Source organism: Manis pentadactyla, chromosome 4, assembly GCF_030020395.1.
Source record: "Manis pentadactyla isolate mManPen7 chromosome 4, mManPen7.hap1, whole genome shotgun sequence".
NCBI lineage: Eukaryota > Metazoa > Chordata > Mammalia > Pholidota > Manidae > Manis > Manis pentadactyla.
Genome location: NC_080022.1, coordinates 13,446,913 through 13,459,548, shown reverse-complemented (window position 1 = coordinate 13,459,548; position 12,636 = coordinate 13,446,913). Strand labels below are relative to the sequence as shown.

The 12,636-nt window shown below is 56.2% G+C and overlaps 1 protein-coding gene and 1 pseudogene across 2 annotated transcripts in view; one reads left to right on the top strand and one right to left on the bottom strand.

Annotated features, from left to right (window-relative positions):
• Positions 1-5,929, top strand: part of ALDH4A1 (aldehyde dehydrogenase 4 family member A1) — a 28,661-nt gene extending 22,732 nt beyond the window's left edge. For both annotated transcript variants that reach the window (XM_036914451.2, XM_036914450.2), the window contains exons 10-15: positions 548-744; positions 900-947; positions 1,757-1,909; positions 2,706-2,827; positions 3,592-3,710; positions 4,385-5,929. In XM_036914451.2, the coding sequence (XP_036770346.2) occupies positions 548-744; positions 900-947; positions 1,757-1,909; positions 2,706-2,827; positions 3,592-3,710; positions 4,385-4,497 (752 nt within the window). In that variant the 3' untranslated portion in view covers positions 4,498-5,929. The remainder of the gene's footprint in view (positions 1-547; positions 745-899; positions 948-1,756; positions 1,910-2,705; positions 2,828-3,591; positions 3,711-4,384) is intronic.
• A 4,018-nt stretch (positions 5,930-9,947) lies between these two features.
• LOC118926948 (60S ribosomal protein L17-like) lies at positions 9,948-10,560 on the bottom strand (annotated as a pseudogene).
• Between the last annotated feature and the right edge of the window lie 2,076 nt (positions 10,561-12,636).

Sequence of the window (12,636 nt, the reverse complement as noted above, 5' to 3'; positions counted from 1 at the left end):
ACGCCGCTTAATCCCGCCCGCCCCAGTTTTCTGGTCTTTGATATGGGAATCCTGCTGTGAGGTGTTGTGAGGCCTCAGTGAGGCAGCTAGCAGTGCTTTGAACGGAGTCCGGCAGGTGGTAGGGAGGGGCTTTGCCGCCGTGAGCTGCTGCTGTCACCCAGGCCTGGACGGTGGAGGCTGCCTGAGGCTCCTCACACCAGGGAGCTGGGAGTGTTTTCTGCTGCGCAGGCAGGGGAGGGGGCCGGCCTGGCAGACAGGGTGGGCCCCATCCTGCTGGGTGAGTGGGGTCAGGAGGGCTCAAGGAAAGCTGTGCCCACTTCCGGAAATGACCTGGCCCCCAGGAGTTGGTCCTGATGACCCCTGGTGCCCTTCCCCCTTCCCCCGGCCTCAGTGCTCTCATCTGTAAAGCGGGAGAATCAGCCCAGCTCATGGGCTTCTGGGTGCCCCCTCCCACCTCATCTGCCCAGTATCGGGCTGATCACAGGGCCTGGACTGGCCAGGGACACCCGTTCCCCCAGTCACCACCCCCCACTACCTGCCCCTTCAGAGTGTGGTGGGAAGAACTTCCACTTTGTGCATGGCTCGGCCGACGTGGACAGCGTGGTGAGCGGGACCCTGCGCTCAGCCTTCGAGTACGGTGGCCAGAAGTGCTCAGCCTGCTCCCGCCTCTATGTGCCGCACTCGCTGTGGCCGCAGATCAAAGGGCGGCTGCTGGAGGAGCACGGCAGGATCAGAGTGGGCGACGTGAGTGGTGCCTTCATCCCCGCCACAGCCCAGCGGGTGGCTGGTGGGATCGGAGCTCCGGTGTGGGTGGCGGGGCTGGGGGGTGTGGGAAGGGGGCTCCCTTTGTCTCGGGCCTGTGGCAGCTCAGCCTCTTCTGGTGTCTCCCCTGCCTCCAGCCGGCAGAGGATTTTGGGACCTTCTTCTCTGCAGTGATCGATGCCAAGGTATGGGCAGGAAGTAGGGCTCTCCTGGGGGCCGAGCTCTGGACTCGGGGAGGGAGGAGAAGATGGGGGGGCCGTGACTGGGGGCTGATGCAGCCCCACTGCATGGAGCAAGGCAGCCCCGTGGCCACACGTACACCCCCACCCCAGCTCTGAAAAGGGCAGAGCCATCCGTAACCAGAGAACTGGCCTCCCACACACCCTGCAGCCAGACTCAGTGAGCCCTGTTTAAGTGCATGTGTCCGTGCGCACACAGATAGGCCTGCACACGCATAAACCTGAACATACATGCATGTGTACATGCATATCCACAGTCACGTGGCCCTCCGTGTGGGCGTGCGTGTAGGTCTAGCCACATAAACATCCATGTGCACATAGGATCTCCATATGTAAACAAAATGTGTGTACATACACATGCTCAGATGTATATATAGGCCATATAAATCTGCATAAACGTATACCACAGGCATACATATGTCCACATACCTAAACGTAAAGACAAATGGTCATGTATATCGTATACATGCATTTATATGCATTTATATTTATGCATTAGGTTTGTATAGCTGTGGTTCTAAGATACACACACAATACACATGAACACGTGTCTCTGTCCTTGTCTCCACGGTGACTCAGCCAGACCCTGGCTTTTGCCCTCAGTGCCCACCTCCCACTCCCCTCCCCATTTCAGAATTTGGGCCCTTCAGGGACAGGTGTTTTGGGTGCATGTATGTGTATGGGTGGGGCGTCCAGCAGGGGCGGCCCGCTGCTGGGAACGGTGTCCTTGACCCCCTCTTTCCGGCCCACCCCAGTCCTTTGGCCGCATCAAGAAGTGGCTGGAGCACGCCCGCTCCTCGCCCAGCCTCACCGTCCTGGCTGGAGGCAAGTGTGATGACTCCATGGGCTACTTCGTGGAGCCCTGCATCATCGAGAGCAAGGACCCTCAGGAGCCCATCATGAAGGAGGTAATGGGCGGATGGCAGGGCATAGAGGGGACCAGCCTCTCCCTTGAGCAAGCACACCCACAGGCAGCTGCACACTGTTGTCTCCTCATGGTGGTGTCCCATTTCACCAATGGGGGAAGAGAGGACCTAAAAGGGACTGTCTCACCCTCAGTGAGAGCAGAGCCAGGCCTCCCCATGCAGCATCCAATGCTCTGTCCTTGACACTGGTGACCTTGGCTGGTGTTACAGCACTTCCACTGCCCACAGCATCGAGGCCCCTGCAGCAATCAGCAGCTAACATTTTATAGACTTTTCTGTGGGCTGGCCAGGCTGGGCCTTGACTGAGATAAGGTGAATATTAGCATTCCCATTTTACAGGTGAGAAATTAGACTCCAAGCTGTCAAGGCACTTGCTCGGGATGACCACGCAGGGGCGGGGCTTGTCCCCCAGCTCCTTGGTGGCAAGGGATAGCGATGCTACTGGGGAGTTCCTGTGCCAGCTGCTTCCAGAAGCCTCCCATTTCTGAGGACCTGGACCCTTTGCGCTCTGGGTGTGGGTTTGGTTGGGAAGGAGGGCCAGGAAGTTTCCTCAGATCTTTCGCCAGGTTGGGGTGGGGTGGACAGGCAGGAACTGGGCATGTCACTGCCCCAGAGTGACCTTCCCAGGAAGGTCAAGTGAACCTACCCGGAATCAGCACCTCGCTGTTTTTGCAGGCGCTGAGTTATGGACTGAGGCGTTGGGGAGGTTGAGAGCAGAGAAACTGGGGGTCCTCAGCTCTGGTCCAGGCGCGGCCTGACCTTGGGGCTTCTCTCCCAGGAGATCTTTGGGCCCGTGCTGACCGTGTATGTCTACCCGGATGACAAGTACAAGGAGACTCTACAGCTGGTCGACAGCACCACCAGCTATGGCCTCACGGGGGCAGTGTTTGCCCAGGATAAGTGAGTGGCCGCAGCCCCTCTGCTCTGGGCCTGGTGCCCTGGCCCCATCCTGAGACTACCCGTCCGGACGCGGATCCTAGTAGTAGTGCTGTCTCTTGCCTTCTCTCCATTCATTCACTTGAGCTCTGACTGGCAGGCAGGCCTCCCCAGCACAGGTACACAGAAGCTGCTGGGCTCTTTGTTAAAATTTAGGTTCTGGGGTCCCACTACTGGCCACTGAATCTAGATCTTGCGGGGAATTGGTGCTTTTGACCAGCTCCCCCAGGTCTGATGGGGCCCATGGAGTGAGGCCATTGCCTCATGCTGCAGAGGCAGCATTCAGCCTGGGTGCCATGATGCTAAACCCGAGGCTTGGTTTCCTTCTTTCCTGGAACTAGTTGCTGCCACATGTCTGCTTCTAAGTGAGAGCAGAGATGGGATTGGAACCTGAGCAGCAGGGTGGGAGTCTCAGGGTCCCCCAGCTCCCAAGGGGCAGGAACCCTGGACCAGGACAGGCCACTCCCTGAGTGTGTGCAGCTGACCCTCCTCTCATTCAGTCCCCGCAGCAGCCCTGCAGGGGAGGCGTGCTAACCCCCTTCCAGAGGAGGAAGCCCAGGCTCAGAGACTCTGAGTGGCCTGCCCGAGGGCCCACAGCTAGTGGCTGGCCCATGTCCCTGGTCCCAGGTTCGACTGGTGCTTCAGCTGGACAGCTGGTGTGGGCTGGGCTGGGGGTGGGGAAGGTGGAGGTGAGCCCACTGCCCTCATATCACTACCCTGCCTTGTAGGGACGTTGTCCAGGAGGCTACAAAGATGCTGAGAAATGCTGCTGGCAACTTCTACATCAATGACAAGTCCACTGGCTCAGTGGTGGGCCAGCAGCCTTTTGGGGGGGCCCGCGCCTCTGGTGAGTGGGTCCCCCTTTGCAGAGGGGAGTTGAATTCCTGGTGGGAGCCCCTTGATCCTTTCTCTCCAGGCATTTGGAGTAACAGGAATAGAACATTTACTGCGCCCTGTGGGCCAGGCACCTTGCTCAGTCTCTCCAGCGACCTCATGAGCTGAGCTGCTTTCCCATTTTGCAGAGGACGAGACACTGGCTCGGGGGCACATGGCGAGGAAATGGTGTGCCTGGGATTTTGGTTCCAGCACCCACACCTTTTACCACCGAGCTCCAGACCACTTCAGTCCATCTCACTCCTCTTTACAAATGGGGAAACTGAGGCTCAGAGAGGGGTGGCGACTTGCCAAAGGGCCCAGCTGCCCAGTGGCAGAGACAGTGCCAGAACCCAGGGCTCCGGACTCCCAGTGCAGTGGTGTCTCCACAGTGCCCCCTGCCTCCCAGGTGGGGCGCTGGGACCCGGGAATGGGGACCGCGGGCAGCCTGCCTCTGCTGACTTCAGGCTGCGTGCTCTGCGTGCAGACGCACACTGGGAACCTGGGCCTGCTGCGCGTTTCGCTGTAGTTCAGCTGCTTGCTGCCCTTGCCGGTGCCTGTTTGTTCCCTGCACTCCTCCCCGTGTCTTTTCCCTTCTGCCTGGAGCTGTTGTATCTTTTCAGAGAGAAACAGAGCTTTCTTCCACAGGAACCAATGACAAGCCGGGGGGACCCCACTACATCCTGCGGTGGACATCGCCCCAGGTCATTAAGGAGACCCACGAACCCCTGGGGGATTGGCGTTACTCGTACATGCAGTGAACTGTGCTTGCTCCTCTGCCGTCCACCTGTCTGTCCGTCCAGATGACTGACCTCTGGGCACCGGCCCCATCCCAGCCCCTCCTCTCCCCTCCCACTGGGACAGTCCTCTTTCCAGGGCCGAGGCCTCCACCCCTGACCCCTGCTGGCCTGTATTCCGGCCTGTCCCACCCCTTGGGATCAGGTATCAGGCTCTGGTTTGAGGACATGCTGGGGAGGAACAGGGACCACTACCCCTTAACCCGCTGGCTGGCCCGGAAATCTACCCAGTAGGTGTGCCCTTTGGGCCCAGCTGCTTCTCCATCTGTCCTTTTGTCTTTACACCACGGCTTGGTGGCTCAGGGGTCTAGGGAATGGTGGCAGAGCAGCTACCAGGATCCCTTGGGGGAGAGGGGGCATCTCTGGGTCCCTTGGCAAGCCTCACCACCCACAGAGGCTCCTGGCCTTGGCCCTGGCTCCTCCAGGTCTCCAGGGTAAGGTGTGACCCGGAGAGGCTTGCAGGGCTGGTGAGTTACGGCTGCATCATGCCAGGGACACCGGCTGGCCTTGCCCTCTTGGGTCTGGGCTGCCCACCTTCCTCACTAGCTCTTTGCCCAGGTCCACCTGAGCCAGTGGGCATCTGTGCCTAACCATATGCCTTAGATGGCTGTGTGCCTTTCTGCAGGGGGCTTGTGTTCATGTGAGGCCCACATGCTTCCTGGCCGTCTGCAGATGCTGGGCTGGGGGACAATTGGAAGCCCCTCCAAGGTGTGGGATGTGGTCCTTCCCGTTGGGGCTGTGGTCTTGGAAAAGCTCAGGTGGGTCTGCACGCTAGTTCAGCCGCCTCAGCCGGTCCTGCTACTAGTGAGGGCCACTCTCAGAGTCTGTTGGCCCAGGGTTCTGTAGGAGCTCTGCTCCTTCTGGCTGTGGTAAAGAGGCCTGGTGGGCTTCGCTCCCTCCTTCCGCACCCACTGAGACCTAGTCCTGGGTCCCCTTGTAGCCTGGGCCAAGGATTGCCTGTAGAATCTTCCCTCCTTTGTGCTCACAGGGCTCTCTTGGATTGGCCCCTAGGGGGACTGTTCTCTGTTTGACGCAGCCAATTGGTGGACAGTTGCAAATACCTGCTGATTAGATTCTGGGTGGCCAGGGATCTATGAGGGGTGTCTTTGGAGGGCAGTTCTTAGGGGGCCCTAAAAGTGCTGAGCCCTCCTAAGGATGGCCCCACGGGGCTGGTGTGGCTATTCCCCAAGTGCCGTGACTTCAAACAGGCCCATGGTCGGGGGCAGGTGCCAGTGCTGCCCGAGCAGGGCATGGGCCCTGCTTCCTGCAGGGTCTGCAGTGCTTCTGTGGGAGGCCAGGGCAGCCGGCTGGGGGGCTGGCCGTGTTTCCGGTTCTACACTGTGAGGTGGCAGTGGGATTCACCTGATGCCACACAATAAAAATGCTTTTCCTTAAATTGGTGGTCTTTGTGGTGGGGGTAGTGGGGGCTGGCTAACTTCTAAGTCTGGTGGTGTCACTCGTGTGTCATTAGTGTCAGGAGTATAGTACCCACGCACACGAGGGCACTGATGTTTGGGAATCTGTGCTGGAGGTGGTGGGAGCTCTGGAGTAAGGTGGGTTCAAACTGTGACTCTGCTTCCCAGCCCAGTGATCTTTAAAAAAGTTATGTAACCTCTCTGACCTTCTGCCTTTTCATCTGTAAATTGGGAATAATGTACACACACATACATGCACATACACAGGTTGTCATGAGAATTCTATTGTGTAAGTGTTCAGGATAATTCCAGACACACAATAATGGTTCAACCATGTTATCCATTTACACATTGTAACAAGCCACTGGGATGTGATGAGATAGTTAAAAGTTTTGTGTCAACTTGGCTGGGCTGTGGTGCCCAGTTAAACATTGTTCTGGATGTTTCTGTGAAGGTGTTTTGGATGAGATTAACATTTAAATCAGTGGGCTTTGAGTAAATCAGGTTATTCTCCATAGTGAGTGGGCCTTATTCAGTCAGTTGAAGGCCTTCTAGAACGAAGACTGACCTCCCCAGTGAGAAAAGGTTCTGCCAGCAGCAAAGAGTTTGGATTTAACTGCAGCTCTTCCCTGGGTCTCCAGCCTGCCAGCCACACTGCAGATTGTGGATTTTCCAACCTCCACAGTCGTGGGAGCCAGTTCCTTACAGTAAGTCTTGAGTATTGGTGCATCCTGTCCGCCCTGTTTCTTTAGGGGACCCTGACTGATACATGGGCCAAGGACTTTGCATTTTTCCTCGCTCACAACAGCCTTAGGAAGTAAGCGCTGCCATTCTCCCATTTTGCAGAAGAGGAAATGGTGCAGAGAGGTGAGGGGACTTGGCTGTGGGTATGGTATTGCTGGGACATAAGCCAGGTCTATGGTTCCCAACCTATTCTCCACTGAACTGCCTTGGAAAGACCCGCTCAGCTGGTCAGAGACGTGGAGGGGACAACTGTGGCTCATTAACTTGAGCCCAGAATCTGGGTCTAAGCCCACATGGGCCGGCTGACTTGCAGGGGGGAACATGTGTGTCCTGGCCTGCCTCCATCCAGAGAGAATGTGAAAGGAGCTGCTCCTAAGCCGTGTGGGCATCTCTTGGGGTGGTCTGCATCAGGGCTGTTGGCATGGAGATCTCGGAGCTGTGGGGAGGGGGGTAGAGACTAGAATCCCCCTCCTGGCAGAACCCCCATCCTGGCTGACCCAGGGGCTACCACTGACTGGTGCAAGAAGTCAGGACCAAAGGGCAGCATGTGCCCAGTCGGATGCTCGTGGAAGGAAAAGGTGCCAACTACATTTATGCATATGTATGTGTAGGCCAGTGAATGTTTTTGAGTGAATGGAGTGCCTTGCTCAAGGCTCTACTGAAATAGTAGTGGACTGGGCTGATGACTGGCTAAGTGATCTACCTACCCAGTCTCATATAGCCTTGCCATCAACCTTACTGGGTAACTACTAGCCACCTTCTGTGGAAGGTCCAATGAAGGTCAGAGGTGAAATGACTAGCCCAAGGTCACACACCCAGTTGGGAGGGCCGGGGTTTGAACCCAGGTCTGTGGGTGCTCCTCTCCTCTTGCTCTGTCAGATGTTCCTCGTCCACTGGCATTTGACCCCACCCTCCCCAATCTGGCACCTTTGCCTCTGGTAACGGGTGGTGGTTAAAGCTGTTGCTCATTCTGCACCCCCTGCCCTCCCTCATCCCCCAGACTTGGGGTGTTGGCTCTTGAGGACCCAGTGCCCTCCTGGATGCCCAAGGCTTCCTTGCATTGTCACCACAGTAAGTCCCCATGTCCATGGTGGCCCAGGGAGCCTCTTCACTTCCCTGCTGTGGCTGGGGGCCAGGCCACGAGTCTGGGATGGGCGTGAAGCATTTGAGCCTGTATGTCCTTGCCACCACTGTCCCCCGGGCTGCTGGCCAGGTGTGCTGTCTAAGGAAATCAGGCTATCAGAGCCGGCTCCTACCTCCAGGCTGCCCCGAGCTCCAAAAGGGCCAGAGGAAGGGGCAGGCTGCAAACCCACCCTCTTCCCCAAGTCTTCATTTGTATCGATTGCCCCAGTGCATGCTTGTCACCACAGTTCCTGTACATTCTGTCTAGAGGCTGGCCTCGTAAACAGTAGGAGCCACCATGGCCTGAGTGCAGGCTGTGGGCCAGGCATCACATCTTCAGGTCCTCACTGCAGTCTCTGAGGGGCTTTCCTGCTCCCATTTTACAGATGGGGAGACCGAGGCACAGATGGGCCAAGTAACCAGTACACCGGTAGGAGATGGCTGCCTGGGCTTCTGTTGCCCATCTCTGCCTGCCAGGCCTGTGCTCATGACCACTCTGCACCGTCCTGGAGCACAACGGTGGTGTCAGGCAGGCCTGGGCTCAGCTCCCATCTTAACCCCCTTTACCTGTGCCTTGTTCTCCCCACCCTCTGGGATGTTTCTCAGGGAGCTGAGGATCAAACGGCATGTTTAAAACACAAAGTGCCAGGACCGGGCCCTGCACAGAATGAGCTGCTCAGTGAAAGAGAACTTGGTATTTTCAGCCACTCCCTCCACACCTTTATCCTGGTACCGGTGCCCAGGAAGGAGGAGAAGGCAGGCTTCCCTGAGAACCATTAGTCGACCAGTTGGTCCCGCTAATGATCTTTGCCACAGCAGCCGAGGAGGGAGGTGGTATTTTAGCCACATTTCACACATGAAGAAACTGAGGCTCAGAGAGGTGAAGAGAGACCCACTCGGGCAGGAGGAAGAGCAGAATTTGTTCCTGATGACCATGCCAGCACCCCCGTGCCCTGGTCTCTCAGGAATCCAGCAGCTTCTGTATGGGAGCCAGCCAGTGGGTGGGTGGGAGGAGGCATGGCTGTTGCTGTGGCTCCGAACGCAGGCACCCAGCCTTGTCCTCCACACTCTGGCTGTTGGCAACCACATGACCCTCAGGTGCCCAAGGTACGTCAGAATTCTGTTCAAGGACTCTGCCATGTCCTCCCTCCAAGCTACAAGTGCCCAGGCAGTTACCCCCAGCCCCTGTACATTTGGTGCACAAGGCTGGGGCAAAGCAAGGGAGCTGATGTTCTGCCAGGCACCTGCTCTATGACGTGCACTTGGGCAGACGTGGTTGGGAGGAGAGCATGGCTCAGGGAGGGCAGTGCCTGGAAGAGGTCACACAGCCAGCAAGTGGCAGAGATTGGATTGGAACCCAGGTTGGTCAGATCTGAGTCTTAGGAGAAGAATCATACAGAGTCGTAGACCCCGCCTTTAATGGTGTTAAAATTGAGGTCCCATGTGTGTCCCATGCCAGGAATGAAGCCATAGACACTGTAGTGTAATATTTGCCGCCATTTATTATGCAGATGACTGATGCATTACATGCATTTAGTCACCCTCCTTTATAGGCAAGGAAGCAGAGGAGTCGGAGCCTGCTGGTTGGCCCTTGCCCACCGGTTTGGGCGGTGCCCTCTGGAGCCCCACAGAACGGGACCGCTCCTTGCCCACCACAGCCCTTTATGCTCCCGTCAGGGGCTCCCTGAGTCTCTTCTTACTCAGGCTGAACATACCTGTCCCTTCAGCTCCCTGGGGGACAAGGTTTCTGGTTCTTCATCCACCTCATGACCTCTGGTGGCGCCAAGGAGAACAGTTCAGAGTCATTGTGAGCTGGGACCGGCTGTGTGACCTCGGCTGGGTCACAGCACCTCTTTGAGCCTCAGTGCTCTCTTGTGTAAGATGGAGATGGAGTGATAACAGTCCTCATTCTTACAGTTGTTATGAGGATTGAATGAGCTAAAACATGAAAATGGACTTATTCCTGGGCTGGGCGGCCAGGGGTCAGTCTACGTGAGCAGTGACTGTTCAAATCATCTACTCATGTGAGGTCTGATCACATTACATGGCAGGACTGTCACTTCCCTTGTTCTGGACAGTCTGCTCTTTTTTTTTTCTCTCTTTTTTTTTTCTGCTTTTACTTTTTATTTGCATTATCTTATGATTAATTTATTCCTGGGCCATAAGTTTCTGTTTCTTGAGTTTCTCCTGAGATATCTTTTTCTTCTGTGCAACTTCCTCTTCTGGTTTAGGCACAATCTGCTCTTTTTCAGTAAGGATCATATCAGTGTGGCAGGGAGACCTCATAGATGGGTTGATTCGACCATGAGCTCTGTTAAGTTCTGTGCCGCATCTTGGGGGCTTTGTTCACCTGGATATGCTAAATGACCAGAGAATCTACATCTAAATCCTGAAGCTCAGCATTACTCTCTGCATTTTTAAGCATGTGCAGTAAAAATTCAGCACTCTTTTTGGTCCACCAACCCTGTGTCCATCCCCACTGTTTGGCCTGGGCACACCTATCAACTCCACCATTGTAGCGACGGAATGGCACACATTGCTTCTGCAAGGTGACATCCTTCAGATACTTGGTAGCTTTTCGGATATGCATACCTTTGTTGGCCTGGGCAGTTTCACGAGTGTTCTTAAAGTGAACATGAAGATTTGAGCCTCTTGATTTGCATGATGTTGTGGGGTTTTCTGGGTCAAGTGAATAGCGAACTGTTTTTGGAGATCACCTCAGGCCGCATACGTGAAGAGCAGTCCGCTCTTTTTGATACAACTTTAAATTTAAGATGATTACACTAACATAGTGGAAGGTATATGTATGAGCTCCGGAAGGGAAACAAAACCGGGTTCAAATCCCAGTGACTTGGGCAAACCAGGTCATCTCCTGAGTCCTGGTTTCTTCATACGTACAGTGGGGATAAAAACCCCTCACCGAACTGCAGTGAGCAGATGCAGGGATGTTTGAAAGTATTGTAGAGACTTCCATGAATAGTGCTTCCCTTCCCTTCACCTTCAGCGACCGTCGAGAGAGACAGATTGGAGGATGGGGTCGGGGAGAGGAGCTGACGCAGGCCCCAGGCCCTGGGGTCAGGCTCCTCTGTGCTCCGACCCCCCAGTACCACCAACTACTGTGGCAGGTGGGGAAGGAGGTTCAGGGCACCCCCCTCCCCAAGCCCAAAGCAAATGTGGCTAGTTCCTTCCCATAAGGCCTGGGGGAAGCAGATGCAAGGCTAATGGGCAGCTTCTCCTGGGCCCCCATTTCCACAACTTCCCCTCCTCCCCCACCATGGGCCTTACATAAGCCTGCGGTAGCTCTCTGACACCCTGGCAATCAATGGCCACACAGGTGTGAACACTGGGACCCCAGGTCCTGGACTGGGTCATGAAGGTGACAGTTGTGTTGGGCCCGGGCCACCCCGGGGCACGTGTTGTGTGTTCTAGCATGTGCTACCCTCCTGACACCCCTGATTCCTGTCTCCAGACTACAAGCCACAGCCCTGTATCCTGGCTGTGTCATCCCCACACTGATCCCATGAGGATGGAATTATTATATTTCAGGAGGGGAGGAACTAGAGGCTCAGAGAGACTGAGCAACTTGCCTGTGCTCACAAAGCAAACAGAGCTGATGTCCAATCCAGGTGGGCTAGAGTCATGCCGCCTCAAGGTTCTGAGAGTGTAGACACACTCCTCCGCAGGAGCAGCTCAACGATGTAGGGGTGTTAATGGGTGCCCAGGGGTGACACGGATGGGCTGGTGGGTCAGTGTAGCTCAGAGCAGGGGCAGGGCAAGTCCTGTGAACTGGGGCCAGGGATGGTTCTTGGAAGAGGCAAGGCTGCCCAGCCCTTGAAGGAGGAGCAGGCTTTGACCGGTGCAGGACGGAGGGGAGTGTGGGCTTTCCACCAGCTCCCTGCACCTCGGAGCCGCCTCCTGCAGAGAGAGCTGGCAGGCCTGTGACAGGCCCGTGGGAGCTGCGCAGCATGTGGCCGGTGCCCTGAGGTTGCTCGTAGCCAGGGCTGGTAAGGACCGGCACAAGAAGACACGGTCAAGGGTCTCTTACTCAACTGGGGTCCTAATTTGCCAGAGCTGTCTCCCTCCACCCCACTCCCGCGGGTAGTCACCTTTGACTTTGGGAATTTTCACCTTTTTCTTGGTGCTGGATCCAAGGGAGGTGCCCAAGGGGCTCACTCGGCAGAGCTGCTGATGGACTGCCAGCAACCCTCGTGGCCAGATGCCCGCTGTCAGGGCGAGACCCCCGCTCCCCCACATGCACCTCCATTCTCCTTGCTGCTGCTCTGCTGCTCTTTATCAAAACCAAGAACTTTGTTATGTAATACAGTGTGGAGATTAAGAGCCAGGCCCCTGAATCCTGGCAGTGCTGGTTGTGCAGCCTAGGGCAGGTTTCCTCAGTTCTCTGTGCCTCAGTTTCCTTATCTGTGAAATGGGACTGCTACGTCCCACTCTTGTGAGCACTAGTGAGATGGTGAATGACAAGTGCTTAGCAGGCTGTCTGGTTCTTACTGACAGTGGCTTCTGCTTTTGGAACATCTCTCCTGGGTCAGAGGCCATGTATCCATTACTGTACACCAGGCTCTGAAGCCTGGGTCCCTTTGCCAGCCTGCTCTGTCCGCTGATGGGAGCGCCTGTGCCCTTTACTCCCAGATGTTCGGAACATCAGGGGCATGAGCCGTGTCCTTAACCACGTGGCCAAAGGCTGGGGAGTGGCCTAGTAGGACATGTTCTCTCTGCCTCCAAATGGGGTTCTTCCAGACCACCCAGGCCCCACCCTGCCCAGGAAGGGGTCATTCTAGGGGCTTTCCCCACCCCATGGACAGTG